The 26724-nt window shown below is 39.2% G+C and overlaps 1 protein-coding gene across 3 annotated transcripts in view; it reads right to left on the bottom strand.

Moving 5' to 3' along the window:
- Window positions 1-26724, bottom strand: part of MED14 (mediator complex subunit 14) — a 73732-nt gene that overhangs the window by 26627 nt on the left and 20381 nt on the right. For all 3 annotated transcript variants that reach the window (XM_059050709.2, XM_059050710.2, XM_059050711.2), the window contains exons 11-16: window positions 24867-24992; window positions 22955-23033; window positions 10670-10829; window positions 6490-6684; window positions 5962-6096; window positions 3499-3575 (exon numbers count right to left, since the gene is read on the bottom strand). In XM_059050709.2, coding sequence (XP_058906692.1) covers window positions 3499-3575; window positions 5962-6096; window positions 6490-6684; window positions 10670-10829; window positions 22955-23033; window positions 24867-24992 — 772 coding nt within the window. The remainder of the gene's footprint in view (window positions 1-3498; window positions 3576-5961; window positions 6097-6489; window positions 6685-10669; window positions 10830-22954; window positions 23034-24866; window positions 24993-26724) is intronic.

Below are 26724 nucleotides of genomic sequence, written 5' to 3'. Positions count from 1 at the left end.
CCTGCCCTTACCCCTCAAAATGTACCTCTAACCCACAGTAGTTATAAAGCAGCCAATACAGATAGATTTTTAAAATCCTGATTTTGAAAATATAAATGCAGTACATTATCTTTCTTTCACATAAAATAGGTATTTCATGAAACCCATCTGGTTAGAAAATGAACACATAGAAGTCAGCATGTTTTGAAGTAAGAATTAAGTAAGACTCCTTCCAATTTATGTTCTCAGGGACAACACGACCCTGCAAATGCATTCTATGTCATTTTCTTAATCTGTGATACCGATATAATTGGCTTTATTTCAAGGAACCTGCAAAATATCTACTTGCTTTTAAGGTTATACATGTAACAGAGAGAAATAACAATAACTTTAATCCTCCCTGCATGATCATGTGAGGTGGAAAAAAAAAAACGGTTCCCCCAAAAGGAAACCTGACAAAATCATTACAAACACAGAATACTATTATTCAATATATTCGCCCAAAATTAAGAACCGAGGAAGATGTTTCCCGGACAATGGATTTAACATATCTGAAAATTTCTATCATTTCAAAAAAGTTGTTGACCTAAACAGCTACTCCTGACTGATTTTTCTCCTGTAATTCTTAGTACTGATCAAATTTAGAAAGTAAGCTTTTGTCTTCTAGGGCAGATGTGTGTCAGCACTGCTCCTTCTCGGCCATCATGGGCTGTGTGTCAGTTTCGTTCTGAGGGATTTTACAAACATCAGTAACCACATTATGTCCCCACGGTGCAAAAGTGGGGAGGAAGATCACTGAAAGTGCTAGTAAAAGCAGCACAACTGCACCTACAAGGAAAGTGGGGTGGATTTTATATAGATTGCCCGTGCATATGCAGAAGGACTCAGCCACATAACTGACAAGCCGAGTCACACAACTTGCAAAAAAGAGCTGGGCCTGTGCATTACTTGCATAAGCTACCAGAGGCAAACAAATCACGAGATGAAAAACCTTGTGGACGTGGCTGGAGGACCAGCACCACTGCCCATTACTGTAATGTTAGTTCAGGAGAGGGTGGAAAGTTTGCTTAAGAGCTCAAAACAAGGCACTGCGAGCCTGTTGCTCTCGAGACTGTGTCATCTGTGCGGTGGGATCAAGGCTCTTAAGTTTGCACAAGGCAACAGGCCTATGAACCAGAGCAGTGTAAGGTGTTTACCATGATATTTTCAGAGATACAGCAAGGAGGCCTGCTCAACAGATTTTCAAGGAGATAAGCTGAACAAGAACAGAACATATTTTTTAGCAAAGAGGAGAAAAATGTGCTCAATTTTAAAGCTTTGAAGTCATACCCCCATTTAATATGAATATACCTAGGACTAAATGCTTAAAAGAAGAGTTTCTGAAGATTAAATGAATTAGAGCAATTACTTACTAATTATAATTAGATCTATGCCAGATTTTAATTTAATAAAATCATATTTAGACATTTATTATTTTTTCCTTCTTCATTTCTATGAAGAAAATACCCCCAATAATGGACAGCTTGTACCAAACAGATCTCTTTATCCATTTCTATATATTTTCCTTTTAAGTTTTAAATAAAGAAAACAATAGCCAGGATATAGTAAAGACTTTCTCAAAAATTACTGTAAAATGAAGATTAAAAAATATGAAGTGCTTCCTCTCCAGGTAAGGACTATAATGAATTCTCTTGAGTTCAAGTATAAAGGGGACTGAAATTTCTTTTGTAAAAATGCCAAGAGCAAGATATTTTAAGATTCTTGCAAAACATGAAAAATATAACTAAGAGAATAGAACACAAATGTTATCATCATCTATTAATCTACAGTTGTCAAAAAGAGTAAAAAGAAAAAAACCCTATACTTTAGGCAGAAGTAATATAAAACCAAAGGCAAATTAATTAAAAGTTTTATGTTTTCCTTTTGATGTCTATTCTAAGACCAGCTCTCTCCCCAGAAAGCTTTTTGTGGAGATGGCATTAAGGTAACCAGGCAGGGCAGCTATTCTAGTTCTTCAACTCTTTATCTAATGTGAGCACCATGACACATGGGTGGAGTGCATGCTATCTGCGAGCCCTTCCCATCTTCCACAGGGCAAATTGATTCCCAAGTAACAAACATTAAAGCCCCACTGGCTCAAATTGCAGAGCCGCCATGTCTTGGCAGACAGGAATTCAATAAATAAAAATTGCTCCTATGATTTATATTATTAAGCAACGTCTAATAAACAATACAAATGCCCAAAAAAGAAAACTGCTTTGTGCATCAAAAAGGCTGATCTCTTAAATGGCATTCTAGCTTTGCAAGTCCATCCTGGTCGCCTTATAAATCACATGCGCTGCCTTAGTTTTCCCTCTAAGCATCCTTTGGCCCCCTTGTCCTCTACCCATTTAGAACCAAGCCCTATGCCCATCTCCCTCCGCGTGCTCTTTCCTGGTGATCTAAGTTACTATCCCAGCTCAATGACTTTCACCTTGGTACTGACTCATTTACTTCTCCTGCCCAGACCAGTCACCTGGGCTTGAGACACACCCCTGCCTGCCCAAAGGGATGTCTAGGCACCTCAAACTCAGCAAAGCCCCTTCAAACTCACATCTTCAGTCCCGTCTCGGAAAACATCACTGTCGTCCATCATTTGCCCAAGATAAAACTAATAGTTATCTTTGCCACCTCCTCCTCTTTCTCACCTTTGACATCAATCTAATCACCAATCCCTTAAGATTTCATCCCCTAAGTCCTTACGGAACTTTCTCTGGTCCAAGCTACCAAGAACTCTGGTGTGAACCATTTCAGCAACTAGTTTTGCTACTTCAGTCTTGTTCCCCTATCAGGGTGAGCTTTCAAAAACACCTATCTAATGATGTCAGTTTCTGCTTAAAATCATCTGATGGCTTCTTAACTGCCATTGTGGTAAAGTCTAAATTCCTTAAGGACACTTACAAAGGCCCTACAGGATCTGACCCCTTCCTGCTTACGTCTCTAGGCTCATCTCTCCTAACTCCTGCCACGCCCAACTTCCTTCAGTTCCAGGATGCCGAGCTTTCTCTTCCCTCTAAGCCTTCATTTTAGCAGTTATTCCTTCTGGTTAGGGGTACCCACTCCCACTCTAGCTCCCTTTCCTCTGGCTAATTCTCACCTCTCCTTTAGTCTAGGTACAACTGGTACTTCATCAGGGATACCCTTCCTGACTTCTGAACTGGCCCAGATCCCCCTGCTATGTGAACCCACAGCATCCTGAAAGGCCCTGTCAGAATTCAAGGCTGACACATACTCACACTCAGTAAACACCTGATGAATGAATGAAAGATAAGCCAGGGGAAAGACATCCTAAAATACCAAGTGCTGCTGGATCTCCACTTGGCAGGTGAAAGAGAATGCTCCCCCAGACGGTAGTAATTCCATGCAGAAATCTGTGACACCCGCAGGTTCTGAACTCGGCTGTATGCTGACTCACGGAAGGAGGGGAGCAGCATTGGCTGCAGTGTGTGGCACCAAGTCAGACACATGACAGGGACTTACTTCAATAAGCGAATCGCATGACTGAAGCCATCACCTTCCATTTGCACTCCTTGATGTGGAATCTCCAGATTGGACAGCTGAAAGAGAAAAGCACAGATATGTCAGACCACCAATTTTACAAAGGAAACTACCTTTTCTAAGTACTACTATCTCTATTCTCGTGGCATCTGTACTAGGGTCACTCTGTCCCAAAGTGACAACATATTAGGCATGAGCATTGTGCCCCCATCATCCGATTTCCTGGGAAACCAAATAAGACTGGTTTTCTTGTGTGATTCAATTATGTTTGTTTGAAAACAAAGTTCGAGTCATAGTCACATCTCATTTTTAATCACAAACAATATTTTTCAGTTTATAACTTTTCTGGAATACATTTTTATTGTTAACAACTATTTCCTCCGTGAAACAGAAGAAGAAAAGATTTCCACTTTATGCATTTACCCAGTGAGATATCATTCCCAATTGGAGGATTCAGTAAATGAGTTAAAAAGATAAATGCAGGGATAGTGCCTGAGACCCTATCAGTGGAACTACAGGTTATTTGGGTATGCCAGGAAGTCATCTGATCTAGCAAAGAAATGCTTGCCTTCAGCACATATTCCCAGGTCTTCTCTGACAGACTATTTATTTATTTATACCCACCTTGTTCCAGAAAGGATTTAAGGCAGCCCTAAGCATTTCACTGAGCCCTGCTCTTTGGGCCTGGGAAGAGCAGAGGTTTAGGAAAAGAGCTGCTGACCAAATAGGCAGTAGGGGTCCAGATTCAAAAGGAAGCAAAGTGTGGGAGGGCTTCTCTTCTATGGATCAGAAATATAAACATTCCTGTAAGACTAGGTTTAGTTATTCACATCTCAATATAAATTACCTTAAGCAGAAAATGTGCTTGCTTTTACCTTTAACATGTCTTTTTCATTGAGAGAAGAAAAAGTTAAGTTTTTAAGAGCTTGACTGAGTTCAGTAGACTACTACAGAATGTTACATGGCCTATGTGTACAACAGGTATAGGAACACAGAGAAGGGAGACAGAGGCCATATGTCTACAGGTGTCTATAGGGACACTATGAAGACACAAGTTTTTGCGACTTCTAGCCTGTGGGTAATGGGGAAGATAGCAGACAATGAATGAGGCATTACACTGCCCCTGGGCATCCTGCAGCCTCCCTTCCCACTGCAAGGGAGTAACTGAATGACATTCATGTAACCAATCCACATGGCACGATGAAAAAGCCCAACAAGAGTTAAGCAGATACAAGCACGGATACTGCACAGTTTTGGAGCGTTGGCCAGTTCCCAGACAAGAGGACATCTGTCATGCCCACAGTTCTAGGAGCTGGGACATCATGGACATAAGTATCTCCTTTAGCCTATTTCTGGGCTTGGATTTTCTGGGCTACTGCTGCTCCTCACAATTTCACACCTTATTCTCGGCCTTCAGATCCCAAAGCCCTATAAAGTAGCGGTTGGCATACAACAGCTCATGGGCCAAATCCAGCCACTGCCCGTTTTGGTAAATAAAGTTTTGCTGGAACATAGCCACACTCATTTGTTTAAATATCAACTATGGCTGGCTCACACTACAACAGCAGATTTTAAAAGCTGTAATAAAAGACTATGACCCACAAAGGCCTAAAATATTTACCATCTGGCCCTTTATAGAAAAAGTCTGCCGATTCCTGCTCTAAAGCATCAAAATGTTTTCAACAAGTCTTCCCAAGACTATCATCATCAGCCCAGGTGAAATAATCTACTTCCATGTTTCTAGGTCTCTTCTTCATTCCCAATAATTTACAGAGGGGAGGAGTCTTACAGAAAGTAAAACTTTAAACTAGAGGGAAATAATTAAGGTTTTGATGTATTACTTTTAAGGGCTGCCAATCCTTGGCCGAAGCCCTTTTTGGAAATACAAAAATGCAGGTTCTGTTACCTCCCTTTACTTTCATGTTTGGGGATCATGCTGGATATCACAACTGTGTACTCTTGAAAGACACTAACTCTGCATAAGTCTATTGCTTCTTCCATGGGAAAAAAGTAAAAATTTAGTTTAACATTCTTTCTGACCTGCTTCTCAGAAAGGAACTCAATTTTATTAGGAAGCAATATGTACAGCTTCACCCACTGAAAAATGAGCCACCCCTTTACCAACTACCCATCTCTAAAAGGGTAAATAATGCTCCTAAGAGGTATACAAGTAAGATGTTAAGTCTCAAAAGTTGTCCTATTTAAAAAAAAAAAAAACTAGGAAGAATTTACTTTCCATTTCCACAAAGAACAGAAGGCCCACAATTTGGAACCAGAGAGATGAAATAATTTAAGTCATGTTTTACATGTATACCACGAGATGCTGTGATTTCAACCCCACCCCTCCCAAAATATACAAGATCGCAACCATCTGGTTCTCCTAATGGAATTCATGTAGCTTTAGCAAAAAGGCATTTAAAAATTACTTAGGGTACCCCAAATTACCTCCAGCCGAAGTCCTACAAATGGCATATTTGTATCACACATAGCGACAAAGTGAGCTAGAACTTTATTGAAGGCACACATTTCTCCTGATCGTTTGGTTTTCTTGGGTTCTACTGGACACAGATCATCAGACAACTAGAATTTAAGTAAAGAACGCAAGTGGGTAAAAAAAAAAAGTACATGTGATGCAATTAGTTAAGGCAGTTGTACTACTATAACAAAAGTCAAGGTTAACCAAAACAAATGTCAATTCATTCAACAAACATTTACTGAGCAAATATTGACCTAAACGCTGGAAATTTAGTAGTAAATATTGTGTATTTAACAAGCTGTCTTGTGGAAAACGGTATATAATTATTAATTAAGAGAGAAACATTTTCAAGAATATGTAGACATTTGTTACCTAAACCTTATTGCTGCTCAGTCTCTTAAAAAACATACCAAATTCTTTCCCATTTAAAAATGATTAAAGAGCACAGCAAAGTTAATACACACAAACCCTGTGCTCACTTCTGTATGTGATCATACCTTGCGCTTGGTACTGCTTCTAGGCTGTTTCCCGTTTTTTGTACGATAAACTAATTCCTGGATGTTTTCCTTGAACTGCTGCAGCAGGAGGGCCATGACAGGGCTGTCTTCACGATCTGCAGCATTCACAGACATGAAGTAGTACTTGTATGACAGCTGTGTGGGTTTATTGGGAACCTCCAACATCTCCACAACCTAAAAAGGCCCCAAATCAGAAATGAGACTCAGAGACGTAACTGATAAGTGTTGGATATTTTCCTCCTTATATCAAGTAGGGCTCAGAATTATATACCTAATGTGGATGCCTTTATTCTTTAAACAAGGACAAATCAGTCATGATCTCAAAAAAAAAGTACTGCAATTAAATATGTAATTTGTTTTCTAAAAAAATAGATCAGGCTAAAGAACAATGATAAAAGTAAATGCAACCAAAAACTAGAGCAAATGGAACATTTAGACTATCAGCATTAGTTGTTCTTGAATTCATACCTTAGCTTATAAATTGAAAACATTTTCTGCTTAAGTCCAGCAGGTCTTCTAGATTTTCTAGAATGGTATCTATTTTAAATTGCCCTACTGTCTCTCTTAACGAATGAAACAGTCTAAGAATTCCACTCTTATGGCAGAGGAAAAATGACAACTACCTCTCATACTTGGAAGCATATAAAAATAAACCCTGGGGCTTCCCTGGTGGCGCAGTGGTTGAGAATCTGCCTGCCAATGCAGGGGACGCGGGTTCGAGCCCCAGTCTGGGAAGATCCCACATGCCGTGGAGCAACTAGGCCCGTGGGCCATAATTACTGAGCCTGCGCGTCTGGAGCCTGTGCTCCGCAATGGGAGAGGCTGCGATAGTGAGAGGCCTGCGCACCGCGATGAAGAGTGGCCCCCGCTTGCTACAACTGGAGGAAGCCCTCGCACAGAAACGAAGACCCAACACAGCCAAATATAAATAAAATAAATAAATTTTTTTAAAAAAATAAATTAAATAAACCCTGATTTTTCAACTGAAATATACAGTCACTGTGAGGATGACATCAACAGTAGTTAACACTGATATAGAGCTTACTGTGTGCCATGTACTGTCCTAAGTACTTGACAGATGCTAACACATTTAATCCTCCTAAAAACTCTATGAAGTAGGGATTCTTATCTTCATTTTTCTGATAAAGAAACTGAGGCACAAAAAAGTTAGGTTAATTGCCCAAGGTATCAGAGCTGAGAAGTGATACGTTTTGATCCTAGAAGTCTGGACCCAGAGACCTTGCTCTTACTCACTATAACAGCTTACTATTTTCAAGGTCTACCTAAAATTTAAGAAAAGTCCCCTAAATACTTTAAGAAGTGAGAGAAATGAATGCCATTGGACAAGGCTCTTGACCAACACATACTTTTATGTCTCTGTTCCTGCCTCCCTTCTCTCCACCCCATCCTCCCCACACACTCTCTTCGGGAAATTGTTTGGTCAACACGTAAGCATCAACGCTGAGGCACCTGAGGAAATGTAAGGATTAAAAGTAAAATGGAACTTCACTAAAGATATATGGATGGCAAATCAGCACATGAAATGATATTCAACATCATCAGCCATCAGGGCAGCATAAATTAAGATTACAATAAGATACCACTACATGTCTATCAGAATGGATAACATTTTTTTAAAGAAATTACTGTTGTGGTTTATGGGGGTTCTTTTATTATTAAGTTATTTATTTATTTATTTATTTATGGCTGCGTTGGGTCTTCATTGCTGCACGTGGGCTTTCTCTAGTTGTGGCGAGTGGGGACTTCTTTTCGTTGTGGTGTGCGGGCTTCTCATTGTGGTGGCTTCTCTTGTTGCAGAGCACAGGTTCCAGTAGTTGTGGCACGCGGGCTCAGAAGCCGTGGCTCACGGGCTCTAGAGCGCAGGCTCAGCAGTTGTGGCGCACGGGCTTAGATGCTCCACAACATGTGGGATCCTCCCAGACCAGGGCTCGAACCCGTGTCCCCTGCATTGGCAGGCGGATTCTTAACCAGTGCGCCACTAGGGAAGTCCCGAATAGCTAACCTTTTTTTAAAAAATCACAATACCAAGTGCTGGCAAGAATTGCAGAGCAACTAGAACTCTCATGTATTGCTGGCAGGAATGCAAAATGGTCTGGCCACTTTGGAAAACAGTTTGGCAGTTTCTTATAAAGCTAAATATACACTTAGTGTATGACCCAACAATCCCACTTTTAGGTACTTATCCAAAAGAAAACTTATGTTCACAAAAAAACTATATGCAAAGGCTTATAGTGGCTTTATTCACAATTTCCCCAAACTGGAAACAACCCAGATGGCCTTCAATGAGAGGCTGGTTAAACAAACTGTGATACATCCATACCATGGAACACTACTCAGCAATAAAAAGCATGAACTATCATATATACAATGATATGGATGAAAATCAAAGGCATTATGCTGAGTGAAAGAAACTAAACTGAAGGGCAAAACTACAGAGACAGAAAACAGGTCCATGGTCACTAGATGAGAGTGGGGGGAGGGTCTCATTATAGAGGGGAGCATGAGGGAGTTCTGGGGGGTGATGGCAGTTACAAAACTGTATGTATTTATTAAACTTCAGACACTAAAACGTCTGAATTTTTACTTTATATAAATTATATCTCAATAAAGCTGGCAAAAGTAAAATAGCAGAAAGACATTTAAAGGCAGTAAGACTTTCCTCTGCTCTTAATGTCCATGGTAGTTTTTCCCACTACTATGAGTGTATCATCCCTAAGTGAGAAAGATGAAGGATGAACAGTAGTATACATTCAGTTTTGGTCTAAACCATGTGACACAAATTATTGCTTTATAGTAAATCACTAGTCACTGAAACTTAAAGCCTGGCTTTTTGTTGATACTAAATAATGTCAGAAAGTAATAAATTATAACCATTTTATTTTGTGTGTGGCTGGGTACAAAAGATCTTTGTGTGTTCATAGGTTTGATTATTATGCATATCATTTCATATGTAGACCAGGCAGCTCACGGAGAACTGAAACAATCCTCTGTCATGTGGCAGATCTAGTTCCACAGCTGGTGTTTTAGAATTCAGAAAAAAGTGAACTTCACATCAATGACAGACTTATTCATCGACATAAGTAACCCTAACTTAAGATATATCAGGCTACACAGGGTACCTTTTTTTTTTTTTTTTTTTTTTTTTTTTTTTTTTTGTGGTACGCGGGCCTCTCACTGTTGTGGCCTCTCCCATTGAGGAGCGCAGGCTCCGGACGCGCAGGCTCAGCGGCCATGGCTCACGGGCCCAGCCGCTCTGCGGCATGTGGGATCTTCCCGGACCGGGGCACGAACCCGTGTCCCCTGCATCGGCAGGCGGATTCTCAACCACTGCGCCACCAGGGAAGCCCCAGGGTACCTTTTTATGACAGTATCTTTTAAAAGTACAGCTTAAAACCTTAAAAAAAATTCACTCCCATTACCTTCAACCAACAACCCTGAATTAAGTTGTTTCAAACACCTTAGAATCTTATCTAAAAGTATCTATTTGGTGTACACAAAAATTTCTACAAGCAGGAAATATATTTATAAAATATATGAGTCCATATTTCAAATTCTTGCAAATTTTAACCAATTCAATGATCTCAAAGAAACTACTAGAAAACATCTAGAGTGTAAAAGGAATGAGGATTTTACTGTGTACTGAAAGGCACATGCAATCAATAAAATGGATATGTATGCCTTCAATCAATTAAGGATGACAAAATAAAGCTACTTTAGTCAGCCATATTTAAAAGGCAGCGTTAGACAAGTTAACATTTGATTAAAACCAAACAAGTTTATCTGACACCAAAACATCTCCAAGCCTTCACAGTAGTTTCTTTCAAATTTTTTCTTACACAGAGATGCCTCATTCCAAGCAGAAACTAGGTCTCACTACAGGAGAGATCCTAGGGTGAGGGATAGGGGCATACCTTATATTCACCAACCCTGCCTAATCATTATATAATTTCTTACAGACATGATTTTCCTCTCTCCCTCATCCCTACCATCTCTCTCCCCTCTCCTGGGTTGAGAATCACTATACAAAATTCAAATATCCAATAAAATACATTTGCAAATTAAACCAAACAATAAATTATTCAATATACTAACAGAATTACTGAACTCGATCACCCAAATCACCCTTTTGCATACTTACAATGTAGTATTGTGGAAGACGGGTAAGTTTAATGAACAGCTTATTCTTAGAAAGATTTCCAATAGGATGGGTTGAATAATTGGACAGCTGCAACGTTTCACTGCTTATTGTAGGCAAGTGTTTTATAGATTGTTTGCAACGCTGTTGTCCAAGCCAAAACCTTAAAAGAGATAATCCAAATCACAAAATCATAGACTTTTCTAATTAACTGTGTGCTACTGATTTATAAATAGATTATTAAAGACCACTAAGAAACCAATTAATATGAAATTCAACTGAACTAGTAAAAGGACACAGGACCATAATGATAAATCATTTCTCTACTTTTGTACTGGACTGTTAGTTCTACTTCTAGTTTAAGGAGTTAAAACTGCAGTGTGAATGGTTTTTAATTAATAAGGTAGAATTAACTAGTATTAAGGCCGAGATACTGTATCACTTTATTATAGGAGATGAAAGATTTCCTATGGTTTATAAGACAGCACAAACTAATCTCAACATCTTTTATAAAATGCCTGAAGTGCTTATAAAACAAAATAGAACAACAAACAAGTATAAAAGTATCTCATCTTTCTGGTATCACTGGAGATATTCAGTCCCAGTTTTTATACTGTGCATATAACGTGATGGGTATGCCTAGCAGGTGCCAGTAAGTGTTGCTTACCTTCTTCCCCTCTCTCTCAGTTAAGCCACCAGATTTCACTTTGATGCTTCTACTACAGTACTCCTCTTATTCCTTTTATCTGACTATCTATCCTTGAGGCTAGGATACCATCTAATATGTGAAAAAGGGATAAAATGATTGGTACACAAACTCTCACTGATCCACAATGAGACAACTCAAAAAATAAGAATACAAATTTAGAAGCTTTTCATAGCAACATAACAGTGCCACATCCAAGCTCATGATCAGTAGGCTTGCCTTGCATAACAGGGTACAGACCAGTTTGGGTGCTGTTGCATTTCTGTGGTGAGCCGCATGTGATTCAAAATGTGTACTAGTCATGTGCAGTAAAACCATGTTTAATATATAATATTTTAAGGGCACTTTGTCAACTACTACCCCCCAAAATGTATAGAATCTGGAAACTGCTTTTTCACCCTGAAAAACAAATTTAACTACAGCTTCACAGGATCAATTGCTAGAACTATTAATAAAAGAATGAAAATAAAATTTTAAAATACACCAATACTTGCCTCATTTTGGATGACAGTTAAAAATGAATATTCTGAACTTGTAGAAACTGCTTTCAGATCTCTACTTTCATTCTCATCAACATACCTTTGTCAGACTGGTATCTCTACTATGTATGTTATTTTTAAAAAAACATGGGTGTGGAGGAAAGGGAACACTCTTGCACTGCTGGTGGGAATGTAAAATGATACAGCCACTATGGAGAACAGTATGGAGGTTCTTTAAAAAACTACAAATAGAACTACCATATGACCCAGCAATCCCACTACTGGGCATATACCCTGAGAAAACCATAATTCAAAAAGAGTCATGTACCAAAATGTTTATTGCAGCTCTATTTACGATAGCCAGGACATGGAAGCAACCTAAGTGTTCATCAACAGATGAATGGATAAGGAAGATGTGGCACATATATACAATGGAATATTACTCAGCCATAAAAAGAAATGAAACTGAGGTATTTGTAATGAGGTGGATAGACCTGGAGTCTGTCATACAGAGTGAAGTAAGTCAGAAGGATAAAAACAAATACCGTATGCTAACACATATATATGGAATCTAAAAAAAAATGTCATGAAGAGATTAGTGGTAGGATGGGAATAAAACACAGACCTAGTAGAGCATGGACTTGAGGATATGGGGAGGGGGAAGGGTAAGCTGTGACGATGTGAGAGAGTGGCAGGGACATATACGCACTACCAAATGTAAATTAGATAGCTAGTGGGAAGCTGCAGCATAGCACAGGGAGTTCACCTCTGTGCTGTGTGACCACCTAGAGGGGTGGGATAGGGAGGGTGGGAGGGAGGGGGACACAAGAGGGAAGAGTTATGGGAACATATGTATATGTATAACTGATTCACTTTGTTGTAAAGGAGAAATTAACACACTATTGTAAAACAGTTATACTCCAATAAAGATGTTAAAAAAAATAAAAAATAAAAGCTTAAAAAAAAAAACAAACATGGAAACACTTAAGATACACATTATCTCCTGTGATTTTTGTCATCATCAATCCAACCTAGATTAAATTACAACAAACTAGAAACAAGCTCATTTGCCACATTAAAAATTCTAAATCTATTACAAATGTAATATATATAAATTATAAATATGTGAATAATAAGTACAAAATATTCTTTCAAAGCATATATGGGATTGCTATTTCACTCAACTTTTTTGTTATGACTTTGTGGAACAAAAAATTTGAGTGAAGAGTATCTTGTCTGTATATGTTCACTTTCAATGAAAAACATATAGATTTTGAATTTTTTTCTTATATTTTTTGTTCTGATTTTATGTATTGAAATGCAATTTTATGTCTGTTCACGCTAATAAAAAAATTGGGGCTTATATTTTGAACATGATGTTTCAATTCTTTTTCTAGAACTTGTTTTCATTGCATGTTATAAAAAAAGTAATTGCATGAACAGATGCCCAACACCATTAGTCCCTAGAAAATGTAAGTAAAAACCACAGTCGGGGGGAAAGGGGGAAGATGGAGGAAGAGTAACATGCAGAGATCACCTTCCTCCCCATAGATACATCAGAAATACATCTACACGTGGAACAACTCCTACAGAACACCCACTGAACACTGGCAGAAGACCTCAGACCTCCCAAAAGGCAAGAAACTCCCCAGGTACCTGGGTAGGGCAAAAGAAAAGAGAATAAACAGAGACAAAAGAATAGGGACGGGACCTGCACCAGTGGGAAGGAGCTGTGAAGGAGGAAAGGTTCCCACACACTAGGAAGCCCCTTCGCGGGCGGAGACTGCGGGTGGCGGAGGGGGAAACTTCAGAGCCACGGAGAATCGTGCAGTAACAGGGTGCGGAGGGCAAAGCGGAGAGATTCCCGCACAGAGGATCAGTGCCGACCGGCACTCACCAGCCCGAGAGGCTTGTCTGCTCACCCGCCGGGGCGGGCGGGGGCTGGGAGCTGAGGCTCGGGCTTCGGTGGGATCCCAAGGAGAGGACTGGCAGCGTGAACACAGCCTGAAGCATTTAGCGCGCCACAGCTAGCCGGGAGGGAGTCCGAGAAAATGCCTGGACCTGCCGAAGGGGCAAGAGGCTTTTTCTTCCCTCTTTGTTTCCTGGTGCGCGAGGAGAGGGGATTAAGAGCGCTACTTAAAGGAGATTCAGAGACGGGCGCGAGCCGCGGCTAATAGCACTGACCCCAGAGACGGGCATGAGACACTAAGGCTGCTGCTGCCGCCACCAAGAAGCCTGTGTGCGAGCACAGATCACTCTCCACACCGCACCTCCTGGGAGCCTGTGCAGCCCGCCACTGCCAGGGTCCCGTGATCCAGGGACAACTTCCCAGGGAGAACGCACGCACAGCGCACCTCAGGCTGGTGCAACATCATGCTGGCCTCTGCCACCGCAGGCTCGCCCCACACTCTGTGCTCCTCCCTCCCCCTGGCCTGAGTGAGCCAGAGGTCCCGAATCAGTGGCTCCTTTAACCCCGTCCTGTCTGGGCAAAGAACAGACGCCCTCAGGCGACCTACACGCAGAGGCGGGGCCAAATCCAAAGCTGAGTCCTGGGAGCTGTGCGAACAAAGAGAAAGGGAAATCTCTCCCAGCAGCCTTAGGAGCAGCGGATTAAATCTCCACAATCAACTTGATGTACCCTGCATCGGTGGAATACCTGAATAGACAACGAATCATCCCAAATTGAGGACGTGGACTTTCAGAGCAAGATTATCTTTTCTTCTTTGTGTGTATGTGTATGCTTCTGTGTGAGATTTTGTCTGTATAGCTTTGCTTTCACCAATTGTCCTAGGGTTCTGTCCGTCCGGTTTTTTTTAAGTTAAAAAAATTTTTTTTTCTTAATAATTGTTTTTTAATTTTATTTTTATTTTTATTTTTTTGCATTACGTGGGTCTCTCACTGTTGTGGCCTCTCCCATTGCGGAGCACAGGCTCCAGACGCGCAGGCTCAGCGGCCATGGCTCACGGGCCCAGCCGATCCACGGCATGTGGGATCTTCCGGGACCAGGACACGAACCTGTTATCCCCTGCATTGGCAGGCGGACTCTCAACCAATGAGCTGCCAGGGAAGTCCCTATTTTTATTTTTTTTTGCAGTACGTGGGCCTCTCACTGTTGTGGCCTCTCCCGTCGCAGAGCACAGGCTCCGGATGCGCAGGCTCAGCGGCCATAGCTCATGGGCCCAGCCAATCCGCGGCATGTGGGATCTTCCCAGACCAGGGCACGAACCCATATCCCCTGCATCGGCAGGTGGACTCTCAACCACTGCGCCACCAGGGAAGCCCATATTTTTATTTTTCTTGTGGTACGTGGGCCTCTCACTGTTGTCGCCTCTCCTGTTGTGGAGGACAGGCTCCGGACGCACAGGCTCAGAGGCCATGGCTCACGGGCCTAGCCGCTACGCGGCATGTGGAATCTTCTCGGACCGGGGCACAAATCTGTGTCCCCTGCATCGGCAGATGGACTCTCAACCACTGCACCACCAGGGAAGCCTGGTTATTAAAGGCTTAAATAAAATTTTTTATTTTAATAACTTTATTTTATTTTATTCTCTTTCTTTCTTTTTTTTTTTCTACTTTTTCTCCCTTTTATTCTGAGCTGTGTGGATGAAAGGCTCTTGGTGCTCCAGCCAGGAATCAGTGCTCTGCCTTTGAGGTGGGAGAGCCAAGTTCAGGACACTGGTCCACAAGAGACCTCCCAGCTCCACGTAATATCAAATGGCAAAAATCTCCCAGAGATCTCCATCTCAACACCAACACCCAGCTCCACTCAACGACCAGCAAGCTACAGTGCTGGACACCCTATGCCAAACAACTAGCAAGATAGGAACACAACCCCACCCATTAGCAGAGAGGCTGCCTAAAATCATAATAAGGCCACAGACACCCCAAAACACACCACCAGACGTGGACCTGCCCCCCAGAAAGACAAGATCCAGCCTCATCCACCAGAACACAGGCACTAGTCCCCTCTACCAGGAAGCCTACACAACCCACTGAACCAACTTTAGCCACTGGGGACAGACACCAAAAACAACGGGAACTACGAACATGCAGCCTGCAAAAAGGAGACCCCAAACACAGTAAGATAAGCAAAATGAGAAGACAGAAAAACACAAAGCAGATGAAGGAGCAAGATAAAAACACACCAGACCTAACAAATGAAGAGGAAATAGGCAGTCTACCTGAAAAAGAATTCAGAATAATGATAGTAAAGATGATCCAAAATCTTGGAAATAGAATAGAAAAAATGCAAGAAACATTTAACAAGGACTAGAAGAACTAAAGAGGAAACAACCAATGATGAACAACACAATAAATGAAATTTAAAATACTCTAGAAAGGATCAATAGCAGAATAACTGAGGCAGAAGAACGCATAAGTGACCTGGAACATAAAATAGTGGAAATAACTACTGCAGAGCAGAATAAAGAAAAAAGAATGAAAAGAACTGAGGACAGTCTCAGAGACCTCTGGGACAACATTAAATGCGCCAACATTCGAATTATAGGGGGTCCCAGAAGAAGAAGAGAAAAAGAAAGGGACTGAGAAAATATTTGAAGAGATTATAGTTGAAAAGTTCCCTAATATGGGAAAGGAAATAGTCAATCAAGTCCAGGAAGCACAGAGAGTCCTGTACAGGATAAATCCAAGGAGAAACATGCCAAGACACATATTAATCAAACTGTCAAAAATTAAATACAAAGAAAACATATTAAAAGAGCAAGGGAAAAACAACAAATAACACACAAGGGAATCCCCATAAGGTTAACAGATGATCTTTCAGCAGAAACTCTGCAAGCCAGAAGGGAGTGGCAGGACATATTTAAAGTGATGAAGGAGAAAAACCTACAACCAAGATTACTCTACCCAGCAAGGATCTCATTCAGATTTGATGGAGAAATTAAAACCTTTACAGACAAGCAAGAGCTGAGAGAGTTCAGCACCACCAAACCAGCTCTACAACAAATGCTAAAGGAACTTCTCTAGGCAAGAAACACAAGAGAAGGAAAAGACCTACAACAACAAATCCAAAACAATTAAGAAAATGGGAATAGGAACATACATATCGATAACTACCTTAAATGTAAATAGATTAAATGCTCCCACCAAAAGACACAGACTGGCTGAATGGATACAAAAACAAGACCCATATATGTGCTGTCTACAAGAGACCCACTTCAGACCTAGGGACACATACAGACTGAAAGTGAGGGGATGGAAAAAGATATTCCATGCAAATGGAAATCAAAAGAAAGCTGGAGTAGCAATTCTCATATCAGACAAAATAGACTTTAAAATAAAGACTATTATAAGAGACAAAGAAGGACACTACATAATGATCAAGGGATCGATCCAAGAAGAAGATATAACAATTGTAAATATTTATGCACCCAACATAGGAGCACCTCAATACATAAGGCGAATACTAAAAGCCATAAAAGGGGAAATCGACAGTAACACATTCATAGTAGGGAACTTTAACATCCCACTATCACCAATGGACAGATCATCCAAAATGAAAATAAATAAGGAAACACAAGCTTTAAATGATACATAAAACAAGATGGACTTAATTGATATTTATAAGACATTCCATCCAGAAACAACAGAATACACATTTTTCTCAAGTCCTCATGGAACATTCTCCAGGATAGATCATATCGTGGGTCACAAATCAAGCCTTCATAAATTTAAGAAAACTGAAATCGTATCAAGTATCTTTTCCGACCACAATGCTATGAGACTAGGTATCAATTACAGGAAAAAGATCTGTAGAAAATACAAACACATGGAGGCTGAACAATACACCACTTAATAATGAAATGATCACTGAAGAAATCAAAAAATACCTAGAAACAAATGACAATGGAGACACGATGACCCAAAACCTATGGGATGCAGCAAAAGCAGTTCTAAGAGGGAACTTTATAGCAATACAATCCTACCTCAAGAAACAAGAAACACCTCAAATAAACAACCTAACCCTGCACCTAAAGCAATTAGAGAAAGAAGAACAAAAAAAAAAAAAAAAACCAAAGTTAGCAGAAGGAAAGAGATCATAAATATCAGATCATAAATAAATGAAAAAGAAATGAAGGAAACAATAGCAAGGATCAATAAATCTAAAAGCTGGTTCTTTGAGAAGATAAACAAAATGGATAAACCATTAGCCAGACTCAACAAGAAAAAAAGGGAGAAGACGCAAATCAATAGAATTAGAAATGAAAAAGGAGAAGTAACAACTGGCACTGCAGAAGTACAGATCATGAGAGATTACTACAAGCAACTCTATGCCAATAGAATGGACAACCTGGAAGAAATGGACAAATTCTTAGAAAGGTATAACCTTCCAAGACTGAACCAGGAAGAAATAGAAAATATAAACAGACCAATCACAAGTAATGAAATTGTGGTTAAAAATCTTCCAACAAACAAAAGTCCAGGACCAGATGGCTTCATATGTGAATTCTATCAAACATTTAGAGAAGAGCTAACACCCAACCTTCTCCAACTCTTCCAAAAAACTGCAGAGGAAGGAACACTCCCCCCAAACTCATTCTACAAGGCCACCATCACCCTGATACCAAAACCAGACAAAGATGTCACAAAAAAAGAAAACTACAGGCCAATATCACTGATGAACATAGATGCAAAAGTTCTCAAAAAAATACTAGCAAACAGAATCCAACAGCACATTAAAAGGATCATACACCATGATCAAGTGGGGTTTATTCCACGAATGCAAGCATTCTTCTATATAAGCAAATCAATCAACGTGATACACCATATTAACAAATTGAAGGATAAAAACCATATGATCATCTCAATAGATGCAGAGAAAGCTTTCGACAAAATTCAACACCCATTTATGATAAAAACCCTGCAGAAAGTAGGCACAGAGGGAACTTTCTTCAACATAATAAAGGCCATATATGACAAACCCACAGCCAACATCATCCTCAATGGTGAAAAACTGAAACCATTTCCTCTAGGATCAGGAACAAGACAAGGTTGCCCACTCTCACCACTCTTATTCAACAGTTTTGGAAGTTTTAGCCACAGCAATCAGAGAAGAAAAAGAAATAAAAGGAATCTAAACCAGAAAAGAAGAAGTAAAGCTGTAACTGTTTGCAGATGACATGATACTCTACATAGAGAATCCTAAGGATGCTACCAGAAAACTACTAGATCTCATCAATGAATTTGGTAAAGTAGCAGGATACAAAATTAATGCACAGAAATCTCTGGCATTCTTATACACTAATGATGAAAAATCTGAGAGTGAAATGAAGAAAACACTCCCATTTACCACTGCAACAAAAAGAATAAAATATCTAGGAATAAACCTACCTAAGGAGACAAAAGACCTGTATGCAGAAAACTATAAGACCCTGATGAAAGAAATTAAAGATGATACAAATAGGTGGAGAAATATACCATGTTCTTGGATTGGAAGAATCAACATTGTGAAAATGACTATACTACCCAAAGCAATCTACAGATTCAATGCAATCCCTATCAAACTACCACTGGCATTTTTTACAGAACTAGAACAAAAAATTTCACAATTTGTATGGAAACACAAAAGACCCCAAATAGCCAAAGCAATCTTGAGAATGAAAAATGGAGCTGGAGGAATCAGACTCCCTGACTTCAGACTATACTACAAAGCTACAGTTATCAAGACAGTATGGTACTGGCACAACAACATAAATATAGATCAATGGAACAGGTTAGAAAGCCCAGAGATAAACCCATGCACATATGGTGACCTTATCTTTGATAAAGGAGGCAAGAATAGACAATGGAGAAAAGACAGCCTCTTCAATAAGTGGTGCTGGGAAAACTGGACAGCTACATGTAAAAGTATGAGATTAGAATACTCCCTAACACCATACACAAAAATAAACTCAAAATGGATTAAAGAACTAAATGTAAGGCCAGAAACTATCAAACTTTTAGAGGAAAACATAGGCAGAACACTCTATGACATAAATCACAGCAAGATCCTTTTTGACCCACCTCCTAGAGAAATGGAAATAAAAACAAAAATAAACAAATGGGACCTAATGAAACTTAAGATTTTGCACAGCAAAGGAAACCATAAACAAGACCAAAAGACAACACTCAGAATGGGAGAAAATAGTTGCAAATGAAGCAACTGACAAAGGATTAATATCCAAAATTTACAAGCAGCTCATGCAGCTCAATAACAAAAATACAAACAACCCAATCCAAAAATGGGCAGAAGACCTGAATAGACATTTCTCCAAAGAAGATATATAGATTGCCAACAAACACATGAAAGTATGCTCAACATCATTAATTATTAGAGAAATGCAAATCAAAACTACAATGAGATATCATCTCACACCAGTCAGAACAGGCATCATCAAAAAATCTAGAGACAATAAATGCTGGAGAGGGTGTAGAGCAAAGGGAACACTCTTGCACTGCTGGTGGGAATGTAAATTGATACAGCCACTATGGAGAACAGTATGGAGGTTCCTTAAAAAACTACAAATACAACTACCACACGACCTAGCAATCCCACTACTGGGCATATACCCTGAGAAAACCACAATTCAAAAAGAGTCAGGTACCAAAATGTTCATTGCAGCTCTATTTACAATAGCCAGGAGATGGAAGCAACCTAAGTGTCCATCATCGGATGAATGGATAAAGAAGATGTGGCACATATATAAAATGGAATATTACTCAGCCATAAAAAGAAACGAAATTGAGTTATTTGTAGTGAGGTGGATGGACCTAGAGTCTGTCATACAGGGTGAAGTCAGAAAGAGAAAAACAAATACTGTATGCTAACACATACATATGGAATGTAAGGGATAAAAAAAAGGTCATGAAGAACCTAGGGGTAAGATGGGAATAAAGACACAGACCTACTAGAGAATGGACCTGAGGATATGGGGAGGGGGAAGGGTAGGCTATGACAAAGTGAGAGAGTGGCATGGACATATATACACTACCAAACGTAGAATAGATATCTAGTGGGAAGCAGCCGCATAGCACAGGGAGATCAGCTTGGTGCTTTGTGACCACCTAGAGGGGTGGGATAGGGAGGGTGGGAGGGAGCGAGATGCAAGAGGGAAGAGATATGGGAACATATGTATAACTGATTCACTTTGTTATAAAGGAGAAACTAACACACCATTGTAAAGCAATTATACTCCAATAAAGATGTTTAAAAAAAAAAATCACAGTCAGATACCTGTCCCACTCACTAGGATGGCCACTGTCAAAGACAGTAACGAGCGCTGACAAGGATGTAGAGAAATGGAACCCCTCATACACTGCTGATGTGACTGTAAAATGGCACAACTACTTTGGAAACTAGTATAGCAACTTCTTTAAAAACTTAAATTTACTGTATGATCCAGTAATTCCATTCCTAGTGGAATGAGAAGTCCAGCCATACATTTGCACATGAATACTCACAGCTGCACTATTCATAAGAGCCAAAAAAGTGGAAACAATCCAAATGTCCATCAACTGATGAATGGATAAATAAAATGTGGCCTAGCCATACAATGGAATGTTAGGTAGCCGTAAAAAGGAAATGGAGTACTGGTACATGCTTCAACATGGACGAATCCTGAAACAGTATGCTAAATGAAAGAAGCCAGACACAGAAGACCACATACTTTATGATTCCATTTATATGAATTGTCCAGAAAAGAAAAATCTACAAAAACAGAAAGTAGATTCAGAGTTGCCTGGGGCTGAGGCTGGGAATGGGGACTAACTGTAAATGAGCATCTTTTTGAGGCAATGGAAATGTTCTAATTGTTCTAAAACTGGATTGTGGGTATGGTTGCAAAACTCAGTAAATTTACTACAAGTCACTGAATTGTACACTTAAAACAGTTGAATTTTATGATATGTAAATTATATTTCAATAAAGTTATTTCAAAAAAATTAACGTCCCATGATAGATTAGTGATAAACTGGTCATTCACCAAAGATCACGTGAGAAGCACCACTATAAGTGACAACCAGGGGACCTTTCCTACAAATAATGTGAGTTTAAGTATAGATACACATTTGATAAGTTTAAAGCTTTTGGGACTTGACTTTCTGGTTTTAGGTTATATTTCTACTAGCTGGAACTGCCCCAAACCGTAAGTTATGCAAGATGTGAATCATCAAGATTTAAGTATTTAAATCCCATGGAACAGTCTGGCCCCACACCTCCACTCCCTCACCCTGCCATTTGCCAGTTTGGTTCTTTTTTTGTTTGTTTTTTGTTTTTTGGGGGGTTTTTTTGCGGTATGCGGGCCTCTCACTGTTGTGGCCTCTCCCGTTGCGGAGCACAGGCTCCGGATACGCAGGCTCAGCAGCCATGGCTCATGGGCACAGCCACTCCATGGCATGTGGGATCCTCCTGGACCGGGGCATGAACCCGTGCCCCCTGCATCGGCAGGCGGACTCTCAACCACTGCACCACCAGGGAAGCCCTGGCAGTTTGGTTTTAATCTCTGATATTTATTTTTATCCCTTGGAATTCTGTTTTATCGATTTAAAAAGAGTCTGTTAGAGTTGCCATAATGGTACCTTTGTGTACCAGGGTGGTAATGAAACCTCACAGAATTATCTCTAGTTCCATTTTCAATTTTATTTAGTTTAACAGTCTGAAGCATTCAAAGGATTCTGAGACAAACTGAATGACAGTATTAGAGAAGCAGAAATGACTACTCTGAAAGTGTCAGCTGGTAGATTCATACCATGAAGATTATCCCAGATAAGAGCAAATAAGATTCTATTGCAAAGAACACTAGATACAATAAAATTCATTGTGTAAGTGTTTGGTAGAGTGCTTGCACAGGAGAAAATGTGGAAAGGAGTCAAAGCTGAGTGTCATGCCCTTCATACCTATATTTGCTCTAGAGTGGAATTTGATACAAAGCACTGCCATCTTGGACCTATTCCAAGAAAATTTAGATTCTAAGTACCAAAAGGTACTCAAGTTTCATGTCATAAAGATTAAGGATAGTGGGTGATCATGAGTAATGATGGAGAAGAAAATGTATCTTGTCAAAAGAAGTTTCCATTTTTAGTTTTGAGCTAAATAAATAAGCTTACTTAAGTTGCTGAATCCAAGGAATGATCCGTTTCATATCATCATTCACAGACTTCTCCATGTCATCCAGTGTGGCCTGGTCTACAGCATAAAGCACTTCATTAATTAATTGCTTACATGAGACACAAGATATCCAGGTAGCCCAAAATTTAAATGAAAATTACTGTTTTAGGCAGAAAGTAGTGTTATTTTTGAGTCAGAGAAAAACTAAACAAAACGCATCATGAGGCATAAATTAACCTAATTTATTTTCCCTTTTTAACATTTAGGGAGAGTTATAGTTAAGATAATTAATAGCAAATGTACGTTAGCAGGAAGAACAAGTAACAAACAACACGAATTAATTCTTTGCCTATAGTTTAATTACCAAAACTCTTAGTCTAGTTAGTTAATATTATTAATTTGTATGTATTTAAAACTCATAGTATTACTAGACTTAGAACCTAAAAAATTACAAAAACTATAAAACTCCATTAAAATGTTTATTTATTAAACACAAATGATCTCTGGCATAAGCACGAGCTGTTGGCTAAAGATTAGCTTGCTAAATGTCACTTAGAATTTTTAATGACACTAGAAAATGCTAATAGAATGTTGAGCAAAAAGCAAAATATAAAAAGAGTTCAACTAAAGAAAAAAGTATAGAAAAAATTAGAAGAGCATTGCTATGGATTGAACTGCATTCCCCCCAAATTCATATGTTGAAGCCCTAACTTCTAATGTGATAGTGTTTAGAAGTGGAACCTTTGGGAGATAATTAGGTTTAGATAAGGTCATGAGGGTGGGCCCTCATATAAGATTAGTGCCCTTATAAAGAGACACCAGAGCGCTTGCTCTCTCTCTCTTCCTGCCATGTGAGGATACAGCATGAAGGCTGATGACTATAAGCCAGGAAGAAAGCTCTCACCATAACTTGACCATGGTGGCAACCTTATCTCATACTTTAAACCTCCAATACTGTGAGAAAATAAGTTTCTGTTGTTTAAGCCACCCACTCAGTGGTTCTCTGTTATGGCAGCCTGAGCTAAGACAAGCATATATCCCCTAAAAACAATGATTACCAACAGGCAACTATTGTTTTGCTTCTCTCATTTTTACATGTTTAGTTTTTCTACTTATGAGTATGTACTGTGTTAATCATCAAGAAAACAGTTAAATAAAGTTTTGAAGAGCAAACAATTTCCTAATGTGTCACTTATCATTTAGCCATCATAAATGTGATGTGATTCAAAGTAATGAGGCCAGTTTTCCATGAGCAGTTCATAGAAAAATCTATCTTTATAGCCATACAACATAGCCATACAATATAACCAGAAAGCCTTTTATTTTCATCAATTTATCTAGCTTAATATTAATTTCAAATGGCAAATGTGCTAATATATTCAAGAACACTATTCCATCAGCAATACAAAAACACTAAGTTCCTAGTATTTCATCATTTCAGAACACCAAATTGGTAACAGAACTTGCTAGAAATCAAACTTCAGTTTCTACTGTGTTTAAGCCAGAAAAAAAACCCTTCCCTACAAGATTCTGTACCGTGAGTCATATGAGATGTTTATACTGTCATAAATTTGTTCTTCAGCCGTGAATGACATTAGATTGTAGTCTTCTCCATGACACCCAACTATTAGTGGTAAAATAGCTAATCTAAGAAAAGATCAGCCATCAATATTATTACTTTTACATAAGAGAAACAACATGAATGTACTTCATATTGGGAAGTTTAACTTCTGGTTCAAGAGAGTTAAAATGGGCCCCAAGGGACAGACATCAGCCAGAGTTATTCCTTCCATATCTACTTTCTATACACTGTTTATACCACCCCTCCCAATACCTAATGGCAAAAAATTTTTATTCTGCTTTTGTTAAAAATATTTTTCTTTACACTGAGTCTACCATTTAGTAACTTACCAAGTCCATAAAGCATCAACTGGAACATTCCAGAATGCAAATCTACAAAAATGTGTAGACACTCCGAATTACCACAGGGCTCCAAGATGGGAACAACAAGAGCTGGAAGTGCAGTCTCTATGGAAGCTGAACAGTTAAGAATTAAGTTATATTTCTAACTGAATATTCCCCCCCCCCAAAAAAAATACATATATTTCTCAGTGAGTAGAAACGAACCAACTACTGAATGATCCTGAATGTTACAGGAAAAACATAATTTTGCTAAACTGGGTTAGTAATATTATGTCATTTAGTAGCTCAAAAGAAGAATGTAATCTACAAGGTGACCTGAAACAAACACACCCATCTCAAATACTACAGTGAAGAAAAAACCCTCCAAGATTCCTTTAAAAAGGTTAAAATAGCTCGTGAAAATTTAACCTTATCAGTGAGCTGAGTTCTAGTTTTACTTTCACTCAGTAATAAGCTAATTTGAAGGATTTTCTTTCTGATATAATGGGAAAAAATATTGTTTGGTAAATAGAATAAACTTATTTATGGCCTAAATATTTTTAATGCCATTCTTCATAAAGAGAGGTTTTTCTGGCAATTAGGGCCCATGTATTTAAAAAAAACCTCTGAACGCTATTAAACATTATTGATTATACAGGAAAAAAATGTTTCAAGTTATTTATGTGCCTCATTTTCAAGTCACAGATGAAATAAGAACAGAGGCAACTGCTAAACACAAATTCCCAAAGCTGCCAATATACTCTTTCTAGAGTTTCACAGTATTTCCACCAGGCCCGATTAACTTTCCCCTTAATCTCACAAGTTGGTATAACACAATCCAGTAAAGGAGCAAAGCCCTGAAAGCACACCATGTGCTCATCAGATTGATGACCTGCTAAAGGAATATGCTCTTCCGGTTACCACAGTCCTTTAAAGCTACACTGCAGAAGAAAGGCGGGCAGTGAGGAGAGTGATAACATAGGCCCAGTCCTTCACCAGGTGTGACTTCTCTGTGCTACTTTGTTAAACAAGGACAATGACATCTTCCTGTCCACACCATGGGTTCAGGAAGAAGCAATGACAAGCTTGTAAAGGTGCTTTAGAAAGCAAAGTGCTCAATAATGTACATTTTCTGTATTTCTTTATGTACCAAAGAAACAACCCAAAACCTCTTGTTGTAAATTTGCAACAATTAAAATAGGTGATGTTGCCATTGGTACTGTCTATACAAACAAAATGATAAATCAAAAAAAGATTGCAGGAAACATATTTAATCAGAGGAAAACAAACTGCTTTCAAGTATATCTAACATATTTGCATACAAATCTTTAACATGTAGGTCCAGCATAACTCATCTATAACAAACAAAAAAACAGGACAAAAAAGGCACAAACAGGAATTTCTTTTTACAATATTCTATCATTCAGACCAGTGTGACAAATTTAAAAAGTGCTTAGAGATTTGAAGCAGAGTTGCTGATTTTCAAAATATATCTGTACTGTCTTAATTCCTAATGGGATAGGAATGTATTCTTTAAAACAAAACTATTTTTAAAGTTTAGCAATGGAGTAAAACTAATTCTGACAATTGAGATGACAACTATAATTTCAATCTAATTAACAAAATTAAATATTTTTGAAAAGATAGGGCATCAGAGAAGAATATAGAGAACACAGTCCAAAAGATAGAAAATACTTTTTTTTTTTTTTTTTTTTTTTTTTGCGGTACGCGGGCCTCTCACTGCTCTCACTGTTGTGGCCTCTCCGGCTGCAGAGCACAGGCTCCGGACGCACAGGCTCAGAGGCCATGGCTCACGGGCCCAGCCGCTCCGCAGCATGTGGGATCTTCCTGAACCGGGGTACAAACC

This window comes from Kogia breviceps, chromosome X, assembly GCF_026419965.1.
Source record: "Kogia breviceps isolate mKogBre1 chromosome X, mKogBre1 haplotype 1, whole genome shotgun sequence".
Taxonomy (NCBI): domain Eukaryota; kingdom Metazoa; phylum Chordata; class Mammalia; order Artiodactyla; family Physeteridae; genus Kogia; species Kogia breviceps.
Note: the sequence above shows the minus strand (reverse complement) of the source record. Positions and strands in the feature narration are given on the sequence as shown.